Source organism: Nyctereutes procyonoides, unplaced genomic scaffold (assembly GCF_905146905.1).
Source record: "Nyctereutes procyonoides isolate TBG_1078 unplaced genomic scaffold, NYPRO_anot_genome, whole genome shotgun sequence".
NCBI lineage: Eukaryota > Metazoa > Chordata > Mammalia > Carnivora > Canidae > Nyctereutes > Nyctereutes procyonoides.
The window spans coordinates 7,844,945-7,871,986 of NW_026575146.1; the positions used below are offsets into that span (position 1 = coordinate 7,844,945).

The 27,042-nt window shown below is 39.9% G+C and overlaps 1 protein-coding gene across 2 annotated transcripts in view; it reads left to right on the top strand.

The window, feature by feature from the left end:
* AKAP12 (A-kinase anchoring protein 12) overlaps window positions 1–27,042 on the top strand; it is a 96,560-nt gene that overhangs the window by 8,878 nt on the left and 60,640 nt on the right. Inside the window, exon 1 of one of the 2 annotated variants that reach the window (XM_055311077.1) lies at window positions 19,086–19,148. The exons of the other annotated variant lie outside the window; for it this stretch is intronic. Coding sequence (XP_055167052.1) covers window positions 19,101–19,148 — 48 coding nt within the window. The 5' untranslated portion in view covers window positions 19,086–19,100. Of the gene's footprint in view, window positions 1–19,085; window positions 19,149–27,042 lie in introns of those variants that run through there. 2 annotated transcript variants of the gene reach the window in all.

A 27,042-nucleotide genomic window follows, 5' to 3' on the forward strand; every position in this document is an offset into this window, starting at 1 on the left:
AAATATCCATGAGCCCCAGCTGACCCATGGACTACAGTTACCAAAAAAGGGAAAGTTTTGTATGTCCCTATACCTCCTCACCATCCTGCTTAAAAAACGGCCCCCACCTGCTGCCTCCTGGCAGACAGACGCTCCTCTGCTGCCCTGCCCACCGCTCTCTGGCAGTGTGTTCAATAAACGTCTGTCTCCTTTGTTCTGCCCTGGAGGAAGCCCATGCCACCGGCTTCCACCTGATTGTGCCCCACATTTGGGGGCCCCATCCACTTGAGACACCGAGACACTTGGCCTGCCATGGCTCTGATAAGTTGAAACACCCCTAAATAGAAAAAAGTAAGTGGGAAGCAGATGTTATCTTCTAGACTTAATTTTTCTTGATATGTAATAACATGCATTAAAATTGGTCCAGTATTCCAGGGGCACCTGGGTGGCTCACTTGGTAGCATCTGCCTTCTGCTCAGGTCATGATCCTGGGGTTCTGGATCGAGCCCCACATTGGGGTCCCTGCTCAGCAAGGAGTATGCTTCTCCCCCTCCCTCTGCCCTGTCCCCTGGATCTCTCAAATAAATAAATAAAATCATTAAAAAGAAATAGCCACGTGTTCCATAACCACTTACCATGTGAAAGGCATTGGTCTAGATGCTTTGAGAGATGAAGAGACAGGAACACGCAGCATTATCCCCGAGTGCCTCAATCTAGGTGAGGTGATAGGGTCCCTCTAGGAAATATTCAATAACGACGATTCAGACACACTGGAGAGACCATAGAAGAATCACCATTGCTTGGTACCTGTCTTCTCAGTGAATTGTCCAGTTGAATTGTCCAGGTAGCTTCTGGGAAAGGAAAAGGACATTTTGAAAGGTGTGGCAGGCACATGAGGCCATTGGTTGGGAGTCCAGAAAGTGCCAGAAGATGAAGGAGCTGCATGTTTGTAAGGGAGGGGTGGGAAGAGCATGATCCATGGGGTTGCAGCCGGGCATCGGGAGAGCTTCACAGGCAGCAGAGAGCTGGTGAAGGCTGCTCATGAATAACACAGCAAAGATGCAGTTGCTACATGAGTGGATCATCTGGGAGAGTGGGGGGAATGAGACCAGAAAGCGTGATTGGGGGAGCTTGTTTCGTTATACCCTCTTTTTTTAAATAATAAATTTATTTTTTATTGGTGTTCAATTTACCAACATACAGAATAACACCCAGTGCTCATCCCATCAAGTGCCCCCCTCAGTGCCCGTCACCCATTCACCCCCACCCCCCGCCCTCCTCCCCTTTCATTATACCCTTGATAGTCTTCCTTACTCAATACATGTTGTTGTAGTGCATAAAACAAGATTGTTGATGGATTTTACGGTGTCTAATCTTTGTTTACATTTTCAGTGCTGAGTGATATAAGTTTTCACTAAGTTAGCCGAATGCCTCTTAGGAAACTTTGGTTTGAAGTTATCCTTCATTTGGATATTTATGTAAAACAGTCTTACTCCATACCCATAACAAATCACAGGCTGTGCAAAGTTCAACCTTAGATGTGGTCTGTCGACTTTGAATTTATATGATAGACACTGCAGTAGAAGGGAGGAAGGGTTGGAGATAGGCTTATCATCTGTAGGACCTTGCTAAGAATTAGCCAGTCTCTCTATGATGAATTTTCCTTAATTATTTGAGAAATGACATGTTTAACCAATATTTAGACATGAGTTTTTTTTAAGTTTTTATTTAAATTCCAGTGAAGTGAAATACAGTGTAATATTAGTTTCAGGTGTATAGTTTTGTGATTCAACACTTAGACATGAGCTTCTGACTCCTGTAGTGTTAATCTAAATATTTAAATGGAAATTTTTGTTCTTTGGCCCTGTTTTATATGAAGAAAGTTATTGAAAAGTAGTGGAAAATGTCACACTAATGTTTACTGAATCAGTCTTGATCATTACCATCTTTTCTCCAATCCTGACAAAAGTTAGTGTATAAAATTTAAACAAAAAGTAGTTGACAGTAATGGGGGAAAAACCCCAGTTGGTTTGGTTTTAGATCTGATGTTTTTCTTTGTAAAACTTTCAAGAGTTTAAGTTAACTTTAAACCCAATTTAATGGTAGTTTTAGATTTATCTTTTGTTTACAATATAGAAAGTTGTTTTGTTTTGATTAAAACGAAGGTTGGTTATTCTCTTGATACTAATTAAAGACATAGTAAGGTCTTTTGAATGCTCAAAAGATTTTTGTCGTATATGCTGAGTCTGTGGTGATTGAAGAGGACCAACAATGTTATCTAGAAAGAGATTTCAAGTCACTTCTGGAACCATGCCTGATAAACAGTCCTCCGGGACAGGGAGGAATGCAAAGAATGCTTAAGTATTCAGGGAACTAGGTCATGGTTTAAAGTATTACATTTGTCAGAGAAAGTTTCTCAAGTAGCCCCAATGGTGCTTGGTTTCCTGCTTACCCAGGGTGCTTTAGTCTTAGGCAAATTAGGAGGGCTGGACTAGAAGTAGCAGACCCGCCATATTCGCCTGAACTCACAACACCAGAAAGACAGTTGAGGCTCTAGGTTAGTGACCAGAAAAACCAAAGATGTGATAAATGGATGTTTTTTTCCCCCTTAACTGCATGATCTCAGACTAGAAATTATTTAAAGAGTATATAGGCAAGTGATGATAGACAGTAAATATATAGGAAGAAAAGGAAATTCAGAATTCCTTTTAGGTGAACTGGGGGTGTTTCTTGGCTGCCAGTGTTAAGCCCTGCAGGGGACCAGGTGGGTTTCTTGTAGTTACATGTTGACCACAGTGCCCACATGGACTTAAGCTCATTGAAAACCATATTTTGCCATGAACTGTAGCTGAATGTTGGACAAGGAATCATGAACATGACAGGCCCTGAAGGCAAGAGAAAGAGACATATTAAGGTACCAAGGAAGGTGGCATAGTGGATACTATGGATGGAGTGTCCCTAAAATCCATATGCTGAAACTTTAATACCCGATGTGATGGTATTAGGAAATGGGGCCTTTGGGAGGTGATAGGTCATGAAGATAGAGCCCTCATTATATGGTTAGTTACCTTATAAGAAGGGATGACAGCCAGCTTGCTTTCTACTAACCATGTGAGGATAAAATGGGAAGACAGCCCTCTGCAAACCTGGAAGAGAGCTCTCACTAGGACCCAGCTTGGCCCACACCTTCATCATGGACTCCCAGCCTCCAGAACTGTGAGAAATACATGTTTGTTGTCTAAGCTATGGTAACTTGTCATAGCATCCCCAACTAAGGCAGAAGAGATGGAACTTATGGTGAATTGTTGAAGAATGGAGATGCGTGAGAGGAGGCAAGAAAATTGAAAAATAGTAAGATAATAATAAATATTTAAAAGTGATAAAACAAAGCAAGAGGGAACCTTGTCACATTGGGAGAAATGCTGAGTGAAAAACAGTCTGGGAAAAATTGGGCTACCTACTCTTTCTTAACTGCAGAACTTTGCAGAATCTTTAATATCTGGCATCTTTAACCAAATGCAATTGAAAAATGCTGGGCTAGAGAAGAGAATGAAGCTGGAAAAGTGAGGAATCTGGAGAGGTAGCTTGTGGCTCTGCTGTGGAGAATATTGAATTCTAGGTTTGACTTCTGCATTTATTGTGATTGGCAATGTGAAGCCAATAATTGGGATCCAAATCTACATCTGTTAGCATGTAGGCGGGGACTGCCACTTAGTTTCTAATCCGAGACAATAATTATAAAACATTAGGGAAATTTGTGCTTTTTGGTGGGGGCATGGGAAAGATGAGTTTTCATTTCATTCATATCAAAAATGATTGCATTTTTTTTGTATATCTAATTTTTAAATTAATCACATCACATGTAGAGAGATTCCTCTGGTTAAAATGGGAAAATGTGGAATATGTCCCAGCTTTTAATTGTATGTTATTTGGGAAATGCCTCAGATTATCCTGAGATGAAATATTTCATGTTTTCATATCTTTATTAAGTGATGTCTAGATTTGCGAATATATTTTGGTGGGGGGAGGAGAGAGAAGTAGAAAGTTTAGGCAATAATCAGGATCATTAGAATTGGGGGGGTTGAAGATAGTTTGAATTAATTCCATTGTTCAGATAATCCAGATAATTGTATCAGATTGAGATTATCTTCAGTCTGTAGTGAGTCTAAGAAATGTTTATAGACTCTATTTCTATGGCATTTAACTGCACGTAGAGCTAAACATCCTAGCAGAAACCACGTTATGCCTTCATACTTTCCTTTAACCGAATTTTCTGGAGCCAAAGACAATTGGACTACTGTGGAGTTAAATGCTGTCAATTATTGTGTTCCTCAAACCCTTTCCAGCTCCTGCAGTGAATACTGGAGGTATTGTAACTGTATGTGAACTTGAACGAAGATCAGGGGAAGGTCAAAATAGAGCCTTCTTGAATGGAATTGCAAATTCTTCCTCTGGCAAATAAGAGTAAAGAGAATTGTCACCCTTTGTTGCTTTTTATGGTCATGAAGAAGAAAAAATTCTCAAAGCTTATGATTCCTTTGCTATGAGCTGATCAGCTGGCTTACTTGGGTTTTGGATTAGAAGTTGAGAAAGACACTGATGTATTTTCTTCAGTCTGATCAAAGCAAATCAGAGCAAATAACTGTATTTAAGATTGTAACTAAGCTAAATTTTAAAGAAGGTTGCCACTTTTAAAACCTAAAAATCGATGTAGGACTATTCTTGTAAGATTATTTTAGGCCATAATAAGCAGGAACAATTCAATTGAAGCATAAGATACTGATTCTTGCTTCTAAATAATATTTGCTATTACTGTATTTATATTTTTATTTATTTTTTTGAGAGCAAGCATGAGTGAGCATGAGGCGGGAGAGGGGCAGAAGGAGCCAGAGAGAGAATCCCATTCAGGCCCCACCCCCAGCACGGAGCCAATGTGGAGCTCAGTCCCACAAGAGTTGGAGGTATAACCGGATTGAGCTACCCAAGTGTCCTACTCTGTTTTTTATTTTTTAAAGATTTTATTTATTGGAGAGAGAGTGAGTCTGAAGAGAGAGGACAAGGAGGAGGGAGAAGTAGAGTTCCTGCTGAGCAAGGAGCTGATGGGGAATTTGATTTTAGGACCCTGGGATCATGACCTGAGCTAAAGGCAGATGCTTAACCAACTAGGCTACCTAGATAGATGCCCACTGTGTTTGTTTTTTAAGTTAGTGTATGCATAGTATATTAATTGAATTGCTCACTTAACTCTTTTCTAAAGTGTAACTTTTGTGCTTATTCTCAATGCACTAACTTGTTTTCAGGGGAAGAAGACTTGTCAGTCCAGGGACTGGACTTGTCAGTTTTGTGTCTTTGCCTATGTTTGACATCTCCACACAGTTGTGCATGGTGTGTTTCTGTGTTGATTTTAAGGTTGAAATCTGTAGAAAATGAATTAAAGATATGCATAAACTGTAAGGTCAAGTATATATAGAAATATTTTAAAAGTTCCTCCTCTAAATAACTGTCAACTCACTGTTTGTCGGTTTTGAGTACCCATTAGGTCCCAGGCAGTTTTTTTGGGCTCTTCTACATACTTTTTTTATTTTACCAATAGCTCATAGCTTCTGTGTGGTAAATGGTATCCCTAATCCCTATGAGGGATAGGGATGAGCCAGCAAAATGAAAATTTAACTAGGAAATAGAGCTTTGGTTCACTAGCTCCTGTGTTCAATACTAGAGGTCTCCCCGTGGTTTGCTCAGCTCCCAGTCTTGGGGCTGGTGGGTATGGAACCACTGCAGTGTGTAGGGGGTCTTGGCTATGATGCCAAAGAGATCTCTCTTTATTTTTTTTTTTTGTCTCTTACTAACTTCTGGATACTAGATAGTTCCTGTGATACCAGTGCCCTCTGTTTTTCTAGGTATCTTATAATCTATTACTCCATCTGTAAATGTCGAATGGTTACTTTTTATTAGCCAACCTATTTCCACTGACCCCACTCTTCCTACCCCATCATGACCTGGAAATAGCTGATGTGAGGTTGTATGAGCAATTTGGGTTTGGAGGCAAGTCATATAACCTAGATGAATCGATACCACGTATTTTTCTTTTTAATTTGGGTATACTTGAGTGCCAGGCCCATATAATCACCCTCTTTTCCCTTTTGGTTTTGCTCTGCCCTCCTGACATCCCAGTTTATCATCCGTCCCACTGTACGCTGTTGAACTCCATTCCATTTTAAACACATTTCCTCCCTTAGGATCATCCTCCAACTGATTTGCCCTCTGTGATCAAGGCATTGTCCTTAGGACATTTTGTCCTCTCCCAGGGTTTTAACACTAAATTATGTCCACCAACTTTCAGTCTCATGTATACATCTGTGTATTAATTAGACAAGTGGACCTCACAAATAACATTCCTTCTGTCCCTTTTGCCTGCTTCTGGGAACCATCTTGGAATCTGGCCATCTCAGAGAATGGTATCCCAATCTTCCTCTTGCGCTTCCTGTCATTGATCAATGTCCAGGCTGCCATGAAGTTCTGTTGGTTTTAGTTCTGCTTCCTTAGACCTTTTCCTTATTTCCCAATTTTACTTATTTATTTATTTTTATTTAAATTTTTTTTTATTTTTTTATTTTACGATAGTCATACAGGGAGAGAGAGAGGCAGAGACACAGGCAGAGGGAGAAGCAGGCTCCATGCACCGGGAGCCTGACGTGGGATTCGATCCCAGGTCTCCAGGATCGCGCCCTGGGCCAAAGGCAGGCGCCAAACCGCTGTGCCACCCAGGGATCCCCTTATTTCCCAATTTTAATTATCCTATGCAATATATGCAGCATTCATCTACACTAGTCTTCCTACCTACTGGTCTGCCAGCTTCCTCTGCTCAGGCCACCAAGTGGGTAGGAACATCCACTGCATGTTCATAAGCTGCTCTTGTGCAAAGGCAAACAAAATGGAAATAAAGTTGATGGAATATAGTTTCTAAAAATTGAAAAAACCCACTAGCCTTCCTGCTTCTGGCTATTTTTCTCTACATATAATTGCTTTATAGATGTAGGCAATTATAAAGTAGAAGTTCCCTGGACCCTGTAATTGGAGAGGCCCTCTGCTTGTAGGTATATAAAGCTCTCCAGACTTTGCTTTGCTTCTAGTCGTGCACCTATCATTCCCTTATGGTTCATTCCCAAGTTGAGTCTTGAGCATTGAGAGAGAAGACAAAAAACAATGGTTTACTAAATATTTTCGATCTTCTATACATTTTTCTTCTTTTCAGTCAATGAATGTGGTAATGAGAAGTTTTCTTCATTGCATGTTTAATTTTAAGAACTTTTCTGTGTAGCACAGCAGCATGGCCTGAGAGAAAAGTCAACACGACTAAAGTAAATTTTCCACCACCATGGGCATAGTAAATACAGAGTATGGAATCTTGATCACATTTGTATGGAAACATAATTGTAGTTTGGGTTATAAATTTATTTTGTTATTAGATTGGCTTTTTTTTTGGGAATTCTGTTTGAAGCAGAAGTAGGATCAGTTGACCTAAAGTTTCAAATGTTTGATTTTATTGGTGTTTTGATTTTTAACAAATAGTGTCTGGTGTGAATTAATGAAGTTGAAAAAGGTTTTGTTTTCCTTCTCCCCATCTCCAAAAAGAGAAAATCCCTAAAGCCTTTATGATTTTTATTACAAACAGCAGGCTTAGTATGGGAGAGATCTTAGTGAAGCCATGGTGTATCAGGACTATTTCACAAGTGAATACCATCTCAAAGGGAGGCTCAGGGCAGCCCCCGTGGCTTAGCAGTTTAGCGCCGACTTCAGCCAGAGTGTGATCCTGGAGACCCAGGATCGAGTCCCACATCAGGTTCCCTGTCTGGAGCCTGCTTCTCCCTCTGCCTGTGTCTCTGCTTTCTCCCTCTGTGTGTCTCTCATGAATAAATAAATTTAAAAAAAATCTTTTTTAAAAAAAGGGGGGCAGGCTCAGCCCCTCCCTCGTCCTTCTAAAGCTGAGGAGACATTCTACAATGCCTGCCAAGTATAAGGTTTTGACCAGTTTTCTGGGTCTTGGTTTCCTTATACTTTAGAGTTTAAGCCCATTTCCTTTGCCTGCAAACCAAAGGTAGTTTACTACCCAAAGTTTGCAGCCTTTATTTATTTATTTATTTATTTATTTATTTATTTATTTATTTATTTTTAAAGATTTTATTTATTTATTCTTGAGACAGAGAGAGGCAGAGGCACAGGCAGAGGGGGAAGCAGGCTCCATGGAGGGAGCCCGACGTGAGACTTGATCCCTGGTCTCCAGGATCAGGCTCTGGGCTGAAGGTGGCGCTAAACCGCTGAGCCACCTGGGCTGCCCAGTTTGCAGCCTTTAGATTTATTTTTTGTATGTGTAAAAAGAAGTGTTGATGTGACTTCCAGAGTCCTTTCTTTTCTTAAACTTAAATTTTCTGACTCACGGGCTGATTTCTGAGAGTCTGGTAACCTAAAGGCAAAAGTACCACCTCCTGAACTAGTAGCTTTGGACTTTGTCTAACTCAGAACTCATATAGTTATTGCCTTGCAAACTGGTCTATGAGGTATCCATTCAAAAAATACTCCACTGGAGTGCCTGGGGGACTCAGTTGGTTAAGCATCTGCCTTCGGCTCAGGTCATGATTTTGGAGTCTGGGTCCTCAAATGGAGCCCCATATCAGGCTCCCTGCCCAGCAGGGGAGTCTGCTTTTCTCTCTGCCTCTCAAATGAAATCTTAAAAAAAATATTTTTTTAAATTCTCAATTGCTTCTGTTGGTATTTTTTCAGTCATTACTACTTCCTAGGCTCTGTTGAGATCACAGTGTTCACTAACTTGGCTTCCATTACATCTATGTGCTGTTGAATTCTGAAACTATCCATCTCTACCTGGGACACCTATTCCATTGTCTTTTTTTTTTTCCCCCCAAGGGAATCTGCTTGAGATTCTCTCCTTCTTTTTGTCCTCCCCCACCAAATATGCATGCACATATGCATACTCTCTCAAATAAGTAAGATCTTTTTTTAAAAGATAGATTTGTTTGTTTGTTTGTTTGTTTGTTTGAGAGGGATAGAGTGAGCACACAGGGAGAGGAGCAGACTCCCTGCTGAGCGAGGAGCCCAAAGTAGGGTTCCATCCCAGGACCCTGGGATCATGACCTGAGCTGAAGGCAGGCACTTAAACTGACTGAGCCACCCAGCTGTCCTAAGTAAGTAAAAATATTTATTTATTTATTTATTTATTTATTTATTTATTTATTTAGTGAAATATTTAAAGAAAAAAAAAGAATTTAGCTTTAAAAATCTCATTTGCAGAAAGTAATATACTGAAGCTTAAATCTGGGAAAACAGAATTTTTCTAAAACTTTGTTTTAGGGACAAAATTAAATTTATAAATGTAAATTAAAGCATTCTTCTTACAAAATCTTTATTAAGATAATAATTCACAAAAAAAGATAATAATTCACATAACATATATTTTACCCATTTAAAGTCTGCAGTTCAATGGTTTTCAGTAATTAAATCTTAATTGAAAAATTATCTTTGAACAACTGGAAGCAAATGACTGATCTGAGGTAGGTGCTTATGGCTATTTAAGTCTTTTTTTCATAGGAATTCAGCTTGGTCCTTCTTAATTTTTTGAAAATCAAAGTATAGGGAGGTTCTATTTGAACTTTAGTTAGTGTAGGGGTTTCCATTAAATCACTTAGCTAGATTAACTTCCATCCAGTAGATTTAAAATACAATAGAAGAAAATGAACTGGAAAAAAATGTTGCTGAGGAAAATAAATTTGAGGGATGCCTGGGTGGCTCAGTGGTTAAGCATCTACCTTCAGCTCAAGTTGTGATCCTGGGGTCCTAGGATCAAGTCCTACATCAGGCTCCCTGCAGGGAGCCTGCATCTCCCTCTGCCTATGTCTCTGCTTCTCTCCCTGCATCTCTCATGAATAAATAAACAAAATCTTAAAAAAAAAAAAACCAACTTGTATATATTAAGGAGAAAGGATAATAATGCTTATTAAAAATCAAGCAATACATAGGTATGTAAAAGCCAATTTTTATTTTTATTTTTAAAGATTTTATTTGACAGAGAGAGTGCACACAGCAGAGGGAACAGGCAAAAGGGAGAGGGAGAAGCAGGCTTTCCACTGAGCAGGGAGCCCGATGTGAGGCTGGATCCCAGGACCCTAGGATCATGATCTGAGCCAAAGGCAGTTGCTTAACTGAGTCACCCAGGCACCCCAAAAGCCAATTATTTTTCCATACCCATCCATCCCTCTCATCAATCACCCTCATCAGATAGAGCTACAGTTATCAGAGGTTATAACATTCTTCTTGGCCTGAGAATGGATTACACAGCAGATGTGAAAAAAAATTAGTGATCACTAGGAGTCAGGTTGGGTTCACTAAAAATAAACCGAGTAACCACATTTTTTAAATTTCCTTTTTTGTTCTTCCTTTCTTGATCTTTTGTTGCTGTACAGATTCCTGTATTATAGGATTTTTGAGAATGGACTGATAGTGTTTCTGGATTTCACTAGAGATTTGACAAAACTGAATAATTCAGTAACTCTCCTTAAATGTAGGCCAGTCAAACATACGGTTGAATAAACATAATTGATGGGTCATCCTAGTAAGAGTTGCCGGCTACAGAACTCTACCTGGCCTCACCCAGAGTTAATATTTTATCAACTTGCATAAGAAGTGAAGGCAAATGTCTCAAATTGATAGATGATTAAAAAATTGAATGGAAAGCAAATGCTATATTATATATTTTTTTTGAATGTAGACATGGCCACAGAGTTGGGACAAAGGGGAAGGACAGTATAGCTCTCCATGCACCAGAGCACACAGTATAGGACAAAGGTACTGGGTCTGTGTAAGGACAGGGAGAGAAGTGCATCTAACAGAACAGAAGAAAAACACCCTGGAATGCATTGATTCTTATGTTTTTGAAAAATCAAATTATAAAGCAATTTGGCAGTGCATTGGACCGTATTAAGTGTTCACATCGTTTATTCCAGCACTTCTAAATCTGGAAATTCAGCAAATAGATAATACAAGGGAAGGAAAACTATATGCCCTGTGATGTTTATTACAGTATTTATCACTGTTTTGTTTAAGATACTGAAAGATCAGCAAAATTAATTATGTGTGGTGCATATACCGTATCCTTGTCATTGAGGGACATGGGAAGAATTTGTAGCATCCTGAGCAAATATATGGTTTCAGGATGGGAGAAATATGCAGAACTGTACTCAAAGTCTATGTATGTGGCTAAAAGTTGAAAGGAGTACATGAAAATGAAGAGGTGTTAGAATGACAGCGTTTTAGAACACTTCAGTATTTTTCTTTTTTATGATTACTGAAAACCCAGCAGATCAACATGGGAGGGAATTGAAGTTGAAAGGATCTAAATTATAAGCAGGAGGGAAGTAAAAAGCTGGGGGTTTGGGCAGCCCGGGTGGCTCAGCGGTTTAGTGCCACCTTCAGCCCAGGGCATGATCCCAGGGTCCCGGGATCGAGTCCCACGTCGGGCTCCCTGCATGGAGCCTGCTTCTCCCTGCCTGTGTCTCTGCCTCTTTCTCTTTCTGTATCTCTATGAATAAATAAATAAAATCTTAAAAAAAAAAGCTGGGGGTTTTAATTGGTTTTAATCACAATCACATTGGTTTTAAAATGGGGGAGGATGGCTAATACACAGCATTTCAAATATATACTTATGCTGTATTAATAAGTTTGCACTGGTCCGTATGGAGTATTGTACTTAGGACAGAGCCACATTTTATTTTATTTTAAAGATGTATTTATTCCTGAGAGACACAGAGAGAGGCAGAGACGTAGGCAGAGGGAGAAGCAGGCTCCCTGCAGGGAGCCCCATGCGGGACTCCATCCCGGGACTCTGGGATCACGCCCTGAGCCTAAGGCAGACGCTCAGTCACTGAGCCACCCAGGTGCCTCAGGGCCACATTTTAGTGTCAGATATTGCTACATTAAAGTCAGAAGTGTAGCTTTCAGGTCCTTGACAAATAGTTGCCCTGTCAGAGTCCATAAAATGCCAAACTCTGGTGACAGAATGTGGGGTTTGAGGAGGATTATTTGGAATAAGATGGTCTTCAGAGGAACAGTCCCATTTCCTCTGCAAATTTTGCCAGGTCAGTTAATAGACTTAAAGAACAAAGGACCAGATTTTGTGGCTATAGCCATTGTAAATGATTTTTGATCCCTGTTAACATAGCCTGTTAAATTTCTAGAATGCAGCTGTAGAATGATACCATAGTTATCCTCAGGTTGGTGAAGTATCACTCTTAATTAAGGAGGATTTTTCAAAGGTGAAGTATCACTCTTAATTAAGGAGGATTTTTCAAAGGCAAAGGTACCAGAGATAATCACAGGAACTTACAGTGTGAACGGTTCCATGGAAGGTATAGGATGTGGTTTCTTTTTAGTGGCAGCTGAGATAATTCAAGGGCAAGGTCTCCAGGCCATTTTTTTCCCTTTGCCAACAGGGAACATCCATTCTTCAGGCCGTTTGAACCTTTTTGGGGTTGCTGATGGAAAGAGCCCAGAGACCCTTAAGCCCTCCCTAATCCTGATTATTGCATACACTCATTGGATGTCACTTTCTTGCCATTTTTCCAAGACCCCATTTTATCTTTTTAGTTCCTACTAAACTAAATTCAGGGAGAGCTTCATGGGACTGAGCAAGACACCACTATTGGGATAATGGGACATGTTCTTAAATATACATATTTAAAACAAAAATAAAACTTTGGCAGCTATGTATATCAAACTAAGTTTTGTGTGAATCTGTAAATAGTGGTCTTTTTGCTTATAAGAGAAGGCCTGGGCAGCCCCGGTGGCTCAGCAGTTTAGCACCGCCTCCAGTGCGTGATCCTGGAGACCCGGGATCGAGTCCCACGTCGGGCTCCCTGCGTGGAGCCTGATTCTCCCTCTGCCTGTGTCTCTGCCTCTCTCTCTCTCTCTGTATCTCTCATAAATAGATAGATTAAATCTTTAAAGAGAGAGAGAGAGAGAGAAGGCCTGATAATCTAACCAAATACCTGTGTTATATGGAAACTTCCAGCTCTGTTCAGTGTTTCAGTTTTAGAATAGACTTGTGTTTATAATTTACAGGGTATCTTCGACTCTCAGATCCTTGTTTTAATATTCCAGAAAGAAAACTAAAACTTGGGATATATCAAGGTTGAGTAGACGATATATACCATGTTACAAATGTAGGAAGGAAGCTGTTCCCAATAGTGGGTATGGGAAACATTTAATGTTAGATGAGTGAACTTCATGGTTAAGATGAAAGATGTTCAATCTTAGGTGAAATCTTTGATGTAGAACTGATTCAAACTGATGTAGGCAGTTTGAATATAGATGCTACAATGGCTTTCCTAGGTTTAGCTGTCACCTATCAGTAGAATCAATAGTAATCCCCAAATATTGCCTGAGTCTTTATTTATTTTTTTATTTATCTTGTATATCCTTCCTAAAGTTTTTATTTTGTGCAGAATTTCTATCAATATTCTCTCTTCCCCTCCAACTTTAGCGGAGAGGAAGCTTATTTCTACCATAAGACCTTGCCAAGATATCTGGAGGAGGCTTTCATAATTAAAGAATGTATTTGCTTTCCTTCGGGAATCAACACCACTCAGATCTGATTGTCATGACATTTTACTGTTGCTCAAGAAGCATTGTAGATCTTGTGATTAATCGGAAATGAACACCCTGCAGCAGATAAATTTATCCCAGAAAATATCTGTGGGTAACTTTACTTGGAGGTATTTACTAGTCTCAATTGCTGAAAGAGTATTAATTGTTCCTGGTTGTTGTTTTTTTTTTAAGATTTTATTTTTTCCACAGAGAGAACAGGAGAGCACAGTGGGAGGAACAGGGGGAGAATCACAAGCAGATAAGCAGACTCCACACTGAGCACAGAGCCCAAGGTGGGGTTCGATCTCAGGACCATGAGATCATGACCTAAGCCAAGACCAAGAATCAGATGCTTAACCGACTAAGCCACCCAGATGCCCCTTGTTCCTGGTTTTTAATTTTTTTTTAAAGATTTTATTTATTTATTCATGACAGATGAACAGAGAGAGAGGCAGAGACACAGGCAGAGGGAGAAGCAGGCCCCATGCAGGGAGCCCGATGTGGGACTCGATCCTGGGACTCCAGGATCGCGCTCTGGGCCAAAGGCAGGCGCTAAACCGCTGAGCCACCCAGGGGTCCCCTTGTTCCTGGTTTTTTAAATAACAGCTTTATTAAGATATAATTCACATACAATTCACTATTTTAAGAGTACAATTCAGGGCAGCCCCGGTGGTGCAGCGGTTTAGCGCTGCCTGCAGCCCAGGGCGTGATCCTGGAGACCCTGGATCGAGTCCCACGTCAGGCTCTCTCTGTATGATGCCTGCTTCTCTGCCTCTCTCTCTCTCTCTGTCTCTATGAATAAATAAATAAAAATAAATAAAGTGTACAATTCAGTGTTTTTTTTAAAGAATTGTTTAACCATCATGACAATCAATTTTAGAACCTTTTGACCCCCAAAAGCAACCCTATAATCACTCCCCTCTTCTTCCCCTTAGTTCCTTGTAACTGCTAATCTAATTTCTATTTCTAAAGAGTTGCCTATTCCAGACATTTCATGTAAATGTATGGTTTTTTTTCACTTGGTGTAATGTTTGTAAGTTTCATCTATGGTATATAGTACATGTCAGTACTTCATTTCTTCTTCTTGTGGGATAGTAAGATTGTATGGATATACCTCACATTTTATTTTATTTTTTATTTTATTTTATTTTTAAAGATTTTATTTATTTATTCATGAGAGAGAAAGAGAGAGAGAGGAAGAGACATAGGGAGCCTGACATGGGACTCAATCCCGGGCCTCCAGGATCACACCCCGGGCTGAAGGCGGCGCTAAACCGCTGAGCCACCCGGCCTTCCCACCTCACATTTTATTTATCCATGCATCAGTTGATGGACATTTGGATTGTTTCCCCTTGTTGGCTATTATGACTAGTACTGTTATGAACACTAGTGTACAAGTTTTTGTGTGGACCTGTGTTTTCCTCTCTTGTGGAGTAGAATTACAGGGTTGATGTGTCAACTCTATGTTTAATTTTCTGAGGAACTAACAGACTGTTTTCCAAAGCAACTGTACCATTTTACTTTCCCACCAGCCGTGTAAGCGGGTTCCATTTTGTTTTTAGGGAACTACATTTCCAGTGTGCTTATTCACTCATGCAAAGCTAAAAATTAAGGTTGCCTTCTGAATAAATGTGTGTATGACAAACACCATAATGGATCCAAGCGCACATTGTGCGCTCTGCACCCCTGGCAATTAAAGCAATGTTTTTTCTGTTTTCTGAGAAATGGACCTTACAGCCCTGTTAAGCTCTTGTCTTTAAGAAGTTCTTTTTCTAGATGAAAGAGTTGCTCAAATAATAAAATATTTCCATGGTGGGCAGGGGGTAATGATGAGAATTTCTGTTGGCTAAATGTTTCTCACCAAATACATGGAAGCTGTCTAACATTTACCAGTCATCAACATTTTGTCAGATTTGTTTTCCTTCTCTTACTGGTATCCCTTTGCTGTTGAACTCTTAGATATCACAATACTTCACTTCGAAAGAGGTTAGCACTTAACTTTTAAGAATAAATTCCTCGTTCTTAACCACAGTACTGTTATCACACTTGAGAGATTTAACATTAATGTAATGATATCATCTAACAGAGTCCATATTCAGACTTCCCCTGTTATTCCTTAAATGGGTTTTATACTTGCATTTGAAAAAACCAGGATCTAGGATTTCCTCAAGGTTGTCAAATTTCATTCTGTTATGTTTCTTTTAGTCTCTTCAACTAGAATAGGTCTCCCACCTTCTTGTTTTTCATGGGGTTTATTTTTATGGAGAGCCCTGGCTAGTTTCATGCATATTGGGTTTGTCCAATTTGTTTTTCTACAATTAGGTTCAGGTGGACATTCTTAGCCAGAATATACCTCCCTGATATTGAGTACTTAGTATTACATCACACTAGGAGTCCTAGACCATTGAGTTGCTCCACTGTAGGAGATGCTAAGTTTGATTTGGTTAAGGGCTCCTACCAGATCTCCTCATTAGAAAGATGCTTTTCTCTGTGGGGTAATGTCACACATTGATGTGGACTGTTGTGTTGCCAAACAATATTTTAGCATCCATTGATGATCCTTGCCTGAATTTCATTGGAGCTTTGCAAAATGGACATTCTTAGCCACCATTTTTTCCTACTTTTCTCTACCTGGCATTCTTACATAGAGAAGAGTTTTTCATTTTTACTTTTTTCTGTCCCTTTATTTTCCCCCTGAAGTTAAAAATATTTTTTCAACAAGTTTACGAGCATATTTCCAATTGTTATTTCAAACTTGCCTCAAGGAAGGAAACCTAGCAGGTCAATTCAAAGACTCCTCTCGATAGAAACATGTAATAGAGCAAAGAGAATGGTTCGATGATTATTGGTTGAAAGAATTGAGACCAAAGTGGTTACCCTTAGTTCTTGAGGATCATCTGGCCGTGAGTGGTGATGGAGGAGGGTGGGTAGGGGACACGGAAGTGATGCACTAAAGTAGCAGATCTAAATTTCATTGAAACATAATCAGAAATTTTTTTCAAAATGTTATTTTTTTCTCTTGGAGGAAGTTGTAGGGTCATATGATAAGACAAAATGAAGTTCTGCACCTGACCCGGTCAGGGTGTGTAAGCATTGTAAATATGGAAACTAGAAATTGTAGAAAGATTAAAAAGTAGCAGGGGAAAAAGGTGGAGGTTCAGACTTAACACAGCCATTATCTCTTTTGTGTGTTTTTAGAGAAAGGAAAACTGCTTCAGTGTTTATAATTTTTAACTTTGGGGGTTGCCTGGGTGGCTCATTTGGTTCAGTGTCTGCCTGTGGCTCAGGTCATCATCCCAGGGTCCTGGGATTGAGTCTTGCATCGGGCTCTGTGCTCCACAGTGAGCCTGCTTCTTCTCTGCCTGCTGCTCCCGTTTGTGCTCTCTGTCAAATAAAGTCTTTTTAAAAAGTAATTTTTAGCTTCAAAAGCATTAAAAAACAAATTCCAGTTCATAGCCACAATGGTATGAAAATGGAGGTAATATTTCTAAGCTAGTTCTCACAAGCCCATAGGCTGATGGTGTTGCACTAACTGCCATTTTGTGTTGACAACAAGGATACCTAAGATGTCTTTTTTCTAGCTTTTCACCTGCTGCATCTGGAGGACTTTTGCCCCTGAGGGAATCCAGCGCTAGACAGTGCCCCTCATGTTACGTTTGAGGTTTCTGGTGTTTGAGTCCTCAGAGCACCCCTTTAAGAATGCATGTCCAGGGGCACCTGGGTAGCTCAGTCTTAATCCTCTGTTTTTGGCTCAGGTCATGATCTTGGGGTCCTGGGATCCAGCCCCTTACGGGCTCCCTGCTCAGTGGGGAGTATGCTTCTCTCTCTCCCTCTGCTCCTTCCCCTGGCTTGGGCTCTGCCCCCCCCCCCCAAGTAAATAAATAAAATCTTAAAAAAAAAAAAAAGAATGCATGTCTATTTTACATTGAAAAAAGGGAACAAAACTGTGGAATACAGTTTTGAAAGATGAATCTACCCTACCCTCTAAGAAGGTGATATTTAAAAACAGCTTGACTCCCTTAGAAATTCCATCATAGGAGACATCACACTGCTAAAGTTCACATTTTGCTGTAGAAGACCTTTGAATGAATCATTTACAGGGTTTTTTTTTAATTAGAATACACATTTTATATTGATTCAGTAATTCGAACGATAATTTTTTTTACACTATCACTAGAAGACATAAGATTTTATAGAATTATTTTCCTGCCATCTGTTTCAACAGGACCACCTACATATTTTTTACCCGCCAAGTTGTACATTTATATTTTCCACTCTGGTGTGGGATTGCAGAAAGCCTGTTTTTATTATTTTAGTTGAATGACTTTATGCAGATTAAATCATTAAGATACCTCAGTGGCTTGGAAAACTGTTTTAATTATCTAGACATCTAGACTGGCTTTGTTTAATTGGCTAGCATTCATCTATACAGGAAGAAAATAGCTAGTAAATAATAAAAATTAGATTGAACATAATTATTAATAGACTATACCACTGACCATTTGTCTTGGTCTAACAGTTGTTCATTAACAAATTGATCAGACTGAAATTCAGAATTATGGTAGTGTTGAGCCTAAACAGACCGTGAAATAGAATTTGCAGAGTTAAACAATAAATTTTGCATTTGATTCCCTTCCATGTTCCCCAAGTCCTTTTAAATCTTGAACAAAATTTAAATGTAGCAAAGCTAAAACTGCAAAAGCTGATTTTCTTAGCATGGTGTTCTAGTGGTTGGAGTCATTTTTGCAAAGGCTCGTTAGGAGGGCCAGGAAAGAGGTGAAGATGTACATTTCTTCCTGCAAGTGTTGGAAAGTGATTAAGACATTTTTATAGGTGCCAATACAGTCAGTGATTGCATATTTCTGTTTTTGCTTAGGGCTTTCTTTAGTGGAACTGAGAAAGGTTGGCTAATGAAACCGAGTTAGCTTTGTCAGCATTCCTGGCAGTTGAAGGGATATGGTTCACACCCAGCTCTGCAGTGACTGCAGCACATTTCCCTGTGGACACAGCCTCCCCGATCCTCACACAAAGGAAAGCCAGCAGGACTTGGGAGTGGCTGGAAGAGCACAATACACCTGGAGATCCAAGATTTGGAGGACCTTATTATTTATTTATCATTTATTTTTACCTTTTTCTCCCTAGGAAGTCACTGATTGTGTTTTATCACAGTCCTATACCTTTATAAAAGAGATAACCCATTGATTTCTCTGTCCCTTTTTATTGATATATCTATTTAAAAGAAGAATACGAGGGGACCTGTCCTTTAAAAGACTGTCCTTCATGGATTGATATGGAAGGATTGACTTTTTCCTGGTAGTTTCGAGGTGGAACTCTTGGTGTGTGCATCTCCACAGGCACATACTCCGTTTAAGCAATTTAAAACAAATCTTGCTCACAGTCATTTAGTTAACAAGAATACAAACCTAAAAACAAATACAACAACTTATAAAATCTTGAAGATACAGAAGAAAATGAATCCGTCCTTCCCTAGGGGTAATTACTTCTGCAGCTGTTTAAAGGTGGGTTCTGTGCTCTGGGGCTCCGATTACCATCAGAGCAGATGGAGCTGTTGAACAAATGTCTGAGCGTGGTTATTATCCGACGGGGCTGCAATAAATGTTTGTCAGTTATAAATGTTATGTAGACTGGAATGCTTTACTAAGCAATATGTATGCTCTTAATTAAAAAAAAAACTTGGATTTTTATCTTTATGGGGTGGAATATGCCTATGATAACCACACCCTTGGAGATAAAACTCATTTTCTGGATCTTCTCTGAGTTTTTAAAATGTAGGATGGATGGAACAAGGACTCAGACAAATTATTTCTAAATGTCTTGATGTTACAAAGGGAGAACTTTATAGAACTGAAATAATATGAAACAATACCTGTTAAATTCCTTTAACTCAAAATTTGTTGCTTAATAAATAATAGTCACACAATAGACATTTATTTAATGAGTTTCGCACTTAGTTCTTAAAATGAAAATGTTTAAAACTGCAAATAGACTATTGCCTCCTATTTAACCATATTCTTTGGTATACTATATTTTAACAGGGCTATAAATCCTACTTCTTTTTTAGCTTTTCCCTTCTGTTCTTTTTGAAAAAAATATAAAAAGCCATTTTAAATGCTAATAAGAATATACATAGGAACAGATTTTAGGAGTAATGTGTAAATTTGGTAAGAATTTATTCTCCTGCTGTATTGGTTTGCCAGATACTGGTGCATCTCCTAATATTTAAAAAAAAGTTTATCCCTGAAATATATGAGACATGACAAGCCTTTTCTTTTCAGATCCTTATGGAATAACTCATAAGTGTGTGTGAGTGTGTATTTAGTAGGGAAGAAATATTTCTTGTACTACTGTGAAAGGGGGATAGTAGAAGTTATTAATCATACTTAAATTTTATTTAAAATCTATAATAATGAAAATGTATCATGCCCAATAATTGAAAATTTCATGAATTAATATTAATTTCTATGTTGAAGATAGTCATTGGGTTTATACTGTATGAATGTGGATAGACTCACAATGAAGGATAATCCAAGTGCTGTTTTTTTTTTAATTTTTTTTAAATTTTTATTTATTTATGATAGTCACACACACAGAGAGAGAGAGAGGCAGAGACACAGGCAGAGGGAGAAGCAGGCTCCATGCACTGGGAGCCCGACGTGGGATTCGATCCCGGTCTCCAGGATCACGCCCTGGGCCAAAGGCAGGCGCTAAACCGCTGCGCCACCCAGGGATCCCCCAAGTGCTGTTTATCGTTATCATAGATGTACCAATTCAATCAAAATTGAATTTTGACTTGGGAAACGTCCATTCTTTGAACATAGATCTCTTTCTCTCTGCAGTGATGTTATCGGTGCTGTAGTCATAAAAGGTTAATGTCTAGTTCAGGACTTAGATTGGGACAATGAGTTTAAACGTGTTCTATCAAAACCTCATGCTTTTCTAAAATCCTTCAATAAGTTTTTAAATACAATGGATTTGAAATTGAAAACGATAGACCTTGAGTGTCATTACAACCTATACTACTTTAGTGGCCTGGAGTGCCCACAACCAGAATCTTATTCCAACTCTTGGAAAGATTCTTGTTAGTGTCTTAAAAGATTGTATTCCCTGGGGCACCTGGATGGCTCAGTCAGTTAAGTGTCTGACTCTTGGTTTTGGCTCAGGTCCCGACCTCATAGGTCATGAGATGGAGCCCCATGTGGGGCTCTGCACTGGCAGGCAGTTCACTTGAAGATTCTCTCCCTCTGTCCCTTCCCCCATTCGCTCATGGGGCTCTGTCTTCCTCTCTAAAATAAATGAATAAATCTTTTTAAAGAGATTGTGGGGCACCTACGTGGCTCAGTTGGTTGAGCAGCTGACTCTGATTTCAGCTCAGGTCATGATCTCAGGGTCATGGGATGGAGCCCACATCGAGCTCTGCACTCAGCCTGGAGTTTGCTTCTCTCCCTCTGCCCGTGCCCCCAATCACATTCTCTGCCTCTTTCTCCCTCTCTAAAGTGAATAAAATAAATCTTTTTAAAAAATTGTGTTCCCTAGTATCATCTTACTAAAATATTTTCTTTCTTTCTTTCTTTCTTTCTTTCTTTCTTTCTTTCTTTCTTTCTTTCTTTCTTTCTTTCTTTCTTGTTACCATGTCACTTAAATATACTACAGTTGACTACACCATTATTTTTATTTGCCAGTGAACACACCGACGGCCGATTTCCATTCTGTAGGGCGTGTCTTGGTTTACAGGCCCTTCTCCTGTTATTTCTGGAAGGGAAGCTTCCAGGCTTCATGACAGAATGGGAAGAGCTTGTGTTTTGTAGGCAAGACATGAATTTGAATCCCCAGTCTGCCACTTACATGAGATAAGCGGCTTAACTTCTAAGTCTTCCTCTACAACTTGGATAGAAGGCTGTTAAGGGCATGCTTTTACAGGGTATGCTAATTTTGATGCCACTGGGAATGAGTAAGTGCTCACATTTCACTGCCACGTGGCTGATATTGGTAGTTTACTTTGACAGGTGAAGGATGGTATCTTTTTTTTTTCCTTAACATTTTATTTATTTATTTGAGAGAGGCAGAGATAGTGAGAGAGAGCATGAGCAAGGAGGAGAGGGAAAAGCAGGCTCCACACCGAGCAGGGAGACCAACGTGGGGTCCATCCAAAGGCAGACGCTCAACCAGCTGACCCACCCAGGCGACCCCAAAGGGTGATATCTTATGTTTGCTTTGTTTTTTGCATTGCCTTAGTTTCTTAGACCAAATAATGTTTCCATTTGTTGATTGATTTCATTTCATGTTATGAAGGGTACTTATTGCCCACTTGATCTATTGGGGTCTTATTATAGGTTTCAAAACTCATGCTTTATATTTTCACATTTGTAGGCAGTCCCTCAGCGATCTGATTTTTCCAAATTGTTTTTCTTGTGAATTGAGTTGCTGACAGCCTCTTCTCTTGGGTTTCCAGGCAGAGGTCCTAGTCCTGACTTCACCTGTTGTGTCCTGATGATAACACAGATTCCTGGGTTTTGGTGGGTAAAGCATTCTCCATGAGCTTGGGACTCAGTTTCTTGTGGCTCCTTTTTTTTCTCCACACACGTTGTTTATTGAAGAAACACATACTCTGTTCCAGGAGTTATTTCAGACACTTTACAAACATCAACTTGTGGAATTCTCTCAACAACCCTACAACATAGGGAAACCGAGGCACACTCTGAATGGTGGAGCATCTTGCCTCCTGTCACACTGCGTCAGTAAGTGGAGCCTGGGTTGAAATCTTGGAGATCAGGCTTCAGAGATGACCGGCTTTACCTCCCTGGGTTTACTTCAATGGAGCATGCTAAGTTTTTCCCTTTAGGTATGGACTGGTCATAACCCAGATTTGGTTCTCATAGAAGCTCACCCCTAACATTTGGCAGGGCCCAGGACAAGAATATAAATGAGGATCCACATACCACATGTCAAAATATTTTAAATTTGTTAATTAAGCTAATAAACTGTTAAATGAAATGTTGTATCCTCTTTCCTGACAATTAAACCTTCACAATGACCAAGAAGGCCAACTCTCAGCTTAGAAATCTTAAACCTTAGGACTTCCAGGCCAGAATGTGGTGATGCAGGGAGCAGCAGTTTCCAGCTTGTTTTCTTCTCACGCCTGGCTGACCCTGCTTACATCTTGAGGGGCCTCCAGCACATGCATATCATTGCCCAGTCCCTGTCCAAGCTTTATCCCTACCCCCCAACCTTCATCGTAACAGATGCCCTTTGGCTAGCTTCTAAGCCCTGGGAATGCTGTGATCTTGGCCCTGGAGCAGGTGAGTCTCTATCTTGTTTCCTCTAGAGAGGAGAGGACCTGAGGAGGGCCAGAATGAAACTCTCTAAAGGGAGGGGTTCTTTGGTCTGAGTCTAATGGTGTTATTGCTCATAGGGATTATTGAAGCAGTTGCTTTCCCTTGATGCTCTTGTGTGTAGACTTGATGCGATTCCTGCTGTCTTCCTCTATTTCATGTTATTACTCTCGAGGTTCAGGCTAGACAAATGTGAATTCAGTAGTTTACTTAGAGCATATTATGTGTAAGGTGCTGGTTGTGTAAGAGCTGCTGTCCCCACCCTCATGAGTTTATAGTTTTCTCCTTTGGCTTAGCCCTCGCTAGCTTCCCACAGTATAGCCTGCATTCATGCTGTGTAAAAGTACAGAGGTGACTAGCAAAGAATGTTGAGGATTTTGTCCTGATTAGCCCAAGAGTGATCGGTAAGGAAGGAGGGTAATGGAAGAAAATGGAATGTAGAGGCTCTTCTAGAAGAAGGCTTAGCCTCATGCTATAGATGGAGAGGAGTTAAGATTTAGGAAGTAAAGGAGACTCGCATGGCAGATAGAAAACTGAAGTTAACAGAGGGGTCAGCTCCCAGGACACTGCAGTCTGCGGTAAATCAGACATGCAGTATTGATGCCTGAACCAGAAGCAGAAATCAAAGAGTGGATGCCGACAGCATTGAAAACATGAAATATGATGGGACTTGATGGTGCATCAGTGTGGGGATGAGCAAGAAGCAGAGAAGCCCAAGAGGATCCCCAGGTGTCTAGGTTTTTGTACACTTGGGATGTTCTCCCTTTCCTGGGAAGCAGTAGTATCCAGAAAAGATGACCCAACTGTTGAGGCCAAGTGGAAGGAAAGGAACAAAAACAGTGATTCATTCCTTGTAATGCTAATAGCTGAAATTAACTGGATGCTTACTATGTGTCAGTTGCTTTCTTAAGCACCTCCTAATATGTACAAACTTGTGAATCCACTTTCTACCAACGGCCAAAACAGGCATCTAGAGATTAAGGAACCCCATACAACTTGGGGTGGGGAAGGGAGGGAGAATGAGAGAATGAAGATAAAGATAAAGCCCAAGGTTAGAAACCCTGAACAGGCAGAGTTTTTTCTAAGCTCAAACTGGCAGTTACAACCAAGCCTCTAATTGGAGAGCTCTTTTCCTAGTGTCAGGTCCTATGGGCTTCACTCCAAAATACATGACAGACAGATTGGGGGGGATTGTTCTCCCCAGGGTCTCCTCTCTAGTTCCAGTCTCCCTGCCTCCATTCTTGGCTTTTTGCATTGTCTACTTTGCAGCCAGATTGATGTTTTGGGCAATTTTTGTTTGCTTATGGTCACCTCACATCCAATAAAGCATTATAAACCTCAAGTGTGTAGCTTTGATGGATTCTTACAAAATGAATGTGTGTAAAGAGCTCCTGGTCAGTTTTTGTAGGACATTCCCAGTGCCCCAGAAGCCTCTTCCAGGGATTACTCTTTGCTCTGGATGAATCCTGACCCCTTCAAAATTCATATGTTGGAGCCCTAGCCTCCAATGTGGCTGTATTTGAAGATAGGCCTTATAAGCAGGTAATCAAGGTCAAAAGAGACCTAGAATGGGATCTGATTGAAAGGATTGTATCCTTATCAGAAGAGCTATCAGAATGCTCTTATTGTCTCTGTGTATCTTTCTCTCCTTCCTTTGCCACGTGAGTGTACAGTGAGAAGGTGGCCATCTATGAGCTAAGAAGCAGGTTCTCATCAGAAATTAAATTGCCTGGCACCTTGACATTGATCTTCCCAGTATCCAGGAATTAAATTTCTGTTGTTTAAAGTACCCAATGTGTGGTATTTTGTTATAGCAGCTCAAGCTGACTAATACAGAGCCTTTGGAAAGTGAACCTTGAAGGTCAGTAAGGAGAACAAAAATGCAAGAAGTTGTATGAGTATGTAGTGGTCTGCATTGCCAGAGTCCATGAACTTTTTTTTTAAAGATTTATTTATTTATTTATTTATTTATTTATTTATTTATTTATTTATTTATGATAGAGAGAGAGGCAGAGACACAGGAGGAGGGAGAAGCAGGCTCCATGCAGGGAGCCTGACCCGCGACTCCAGGATCGTGCCCTGGGCCAAAGGCAGGCACTAAACCGCTGAGCCACCCAGGGATCCCTGAGTCCACGAACTTAAAGAATAGTGTGCAGGTTGGGGCGTCTGGATGCCTTATTTTGTTAAGTGTGAGACTCTTGATTTTGGCTATAGTCATGATCCTCAGGGTCCTGCGATTGAGCCTTGTGTCGGGTTTTTTGCACTCAGTGGAGTTTGCTTAAGACTCTCTCTCTTTCCTTCTGCCCCTACCCCACCAAGTGCTCTTTCTCTTTCTCTCACTCAAATATATATTTTTTAAGTCTTTAAAAAAAATACTGAATGTCATGATGCAACAGTATGAAGTATGAAGCAACAGAATAGGGAGTGTTTTGGGGTCAAGTAAGACTAATTCTAATTCCATCAGACCATCTTAACTATTAAAGCAGAATGTTGTCTCCTACTCCCCATGGGCAGTAACTGCAGACAGTTTTATAAGACATTTGCTAATTTGTTTTTCAGCCGTTATGACATGATTAGATACCAAATAATATTTTTCTGTCTCAGCAGTGATTCGCTTTATTGAGTTAGCCATTGAACTATTTTTTCTTGCCAGAAGGTGATCATGCACATTAGAACTGCATTTCATTTTTTGTGTCTTTTTCAAGCTGATTACCAGAAAGCTTCTAATCCTCAATGGAGAGTTTATGGAAAAGAGGGAATGGAGGTTTTTCAGAAAAATAAAACATATCGGAGACAAAATGAATATTAAATAATCAACATTCTTTTTTGCTGTAACTTGTCTGGTAATCTACCCTTTTGTTTAGAAAAATCTGTTTTATACCAATAAAAGGGGTAGGTTAAAACCAGATAAAATTGGAAAATAACAGCATTCGAAGGACCAGGAACAGAAGTCTGACCCTAACATGAGTGCTTAGATGAGACACTTGAACTAGACAGTGCATGTAATGATGAAAAGAAGGCATTTGCAAGACCCTAAGCACTATCTTCCATAAGATGCCTGTGTTATTTTGGAGAAAATGAAGTTTGAAATCTCCTTTTCATCTTCAATACTTTTCAGTGTTGTGATACCTTAGGAATGATGTCATTTTAATATAGTTCTTTCAGGGTGCCTGGCTGGCCCAGTCAGTTAAGCGTGACTCTTGGTTTGCACTCAGGTCATGATCTCAGGGTCCTGAGTTTGAGCCCCACATGAGGCTCTGCACTCAGTACGAGTCTGAGATTCTCTGCTTCTTGCTCTTCACCTGCCTCTCCCCCTGCACGGGCATGCATTCTCTCTCTCAAATAAATAAAATCTTTTTTAAAAAATGTATAGTTCTTTCACTCCTGTGTATAGGTAATTATGTATTCTGTATCACAAAATGAACCTATGTTTTACTATCTTTAAACAGTCTAAACTTCCAGAAATCATTTACTTTGCTTATGAGGTTTTTGCCATGTGGGTAAGGAATCGGCCATCTCTGTTTAGATGCTAGTTATTAATCAAAGCATTTATGGATGAAACAGCCAGTCTAATATGTCTGTCTAGGTGTCAAAGCAGATCCTTTGTTCTTTCTGAGATTCCTGAATATGACCTGTTTTAGGTTAGAGCTCAGAGTGCTGGGTTTATACTTTATAGAATAAAAAAAAGCAAGAACTAGAGCTGCCAGTGTGGACCTGACCAAGATCCCACCGTTGCTGGCCTGGTGGAGCCAGCTCAGATGGGTGCAAATTTATTAAATTAAGGAGCCCAGAGCGTGCTGTTTAAACTGACTTTCCAAACCATAGGTGCTAACATTAATTATGTGCTATTGTAAAGTTGGTAGTTAAAACTCAGGATTGCAGAGATCTCCTGAAATGTTTAATTCATATCTTTGTTGGATTTGGCATACATCTGTCTTGTCCACCCTGACCAGCCCCGTTCAGAAGTAAAAACTTACACATTTGAAGAGATGGAGTGAATTCTTCCAAAATTAATGCTGCCTTGTAAATCAGGACAGGACTCCTGGTGTGTGTTTATGTGGGT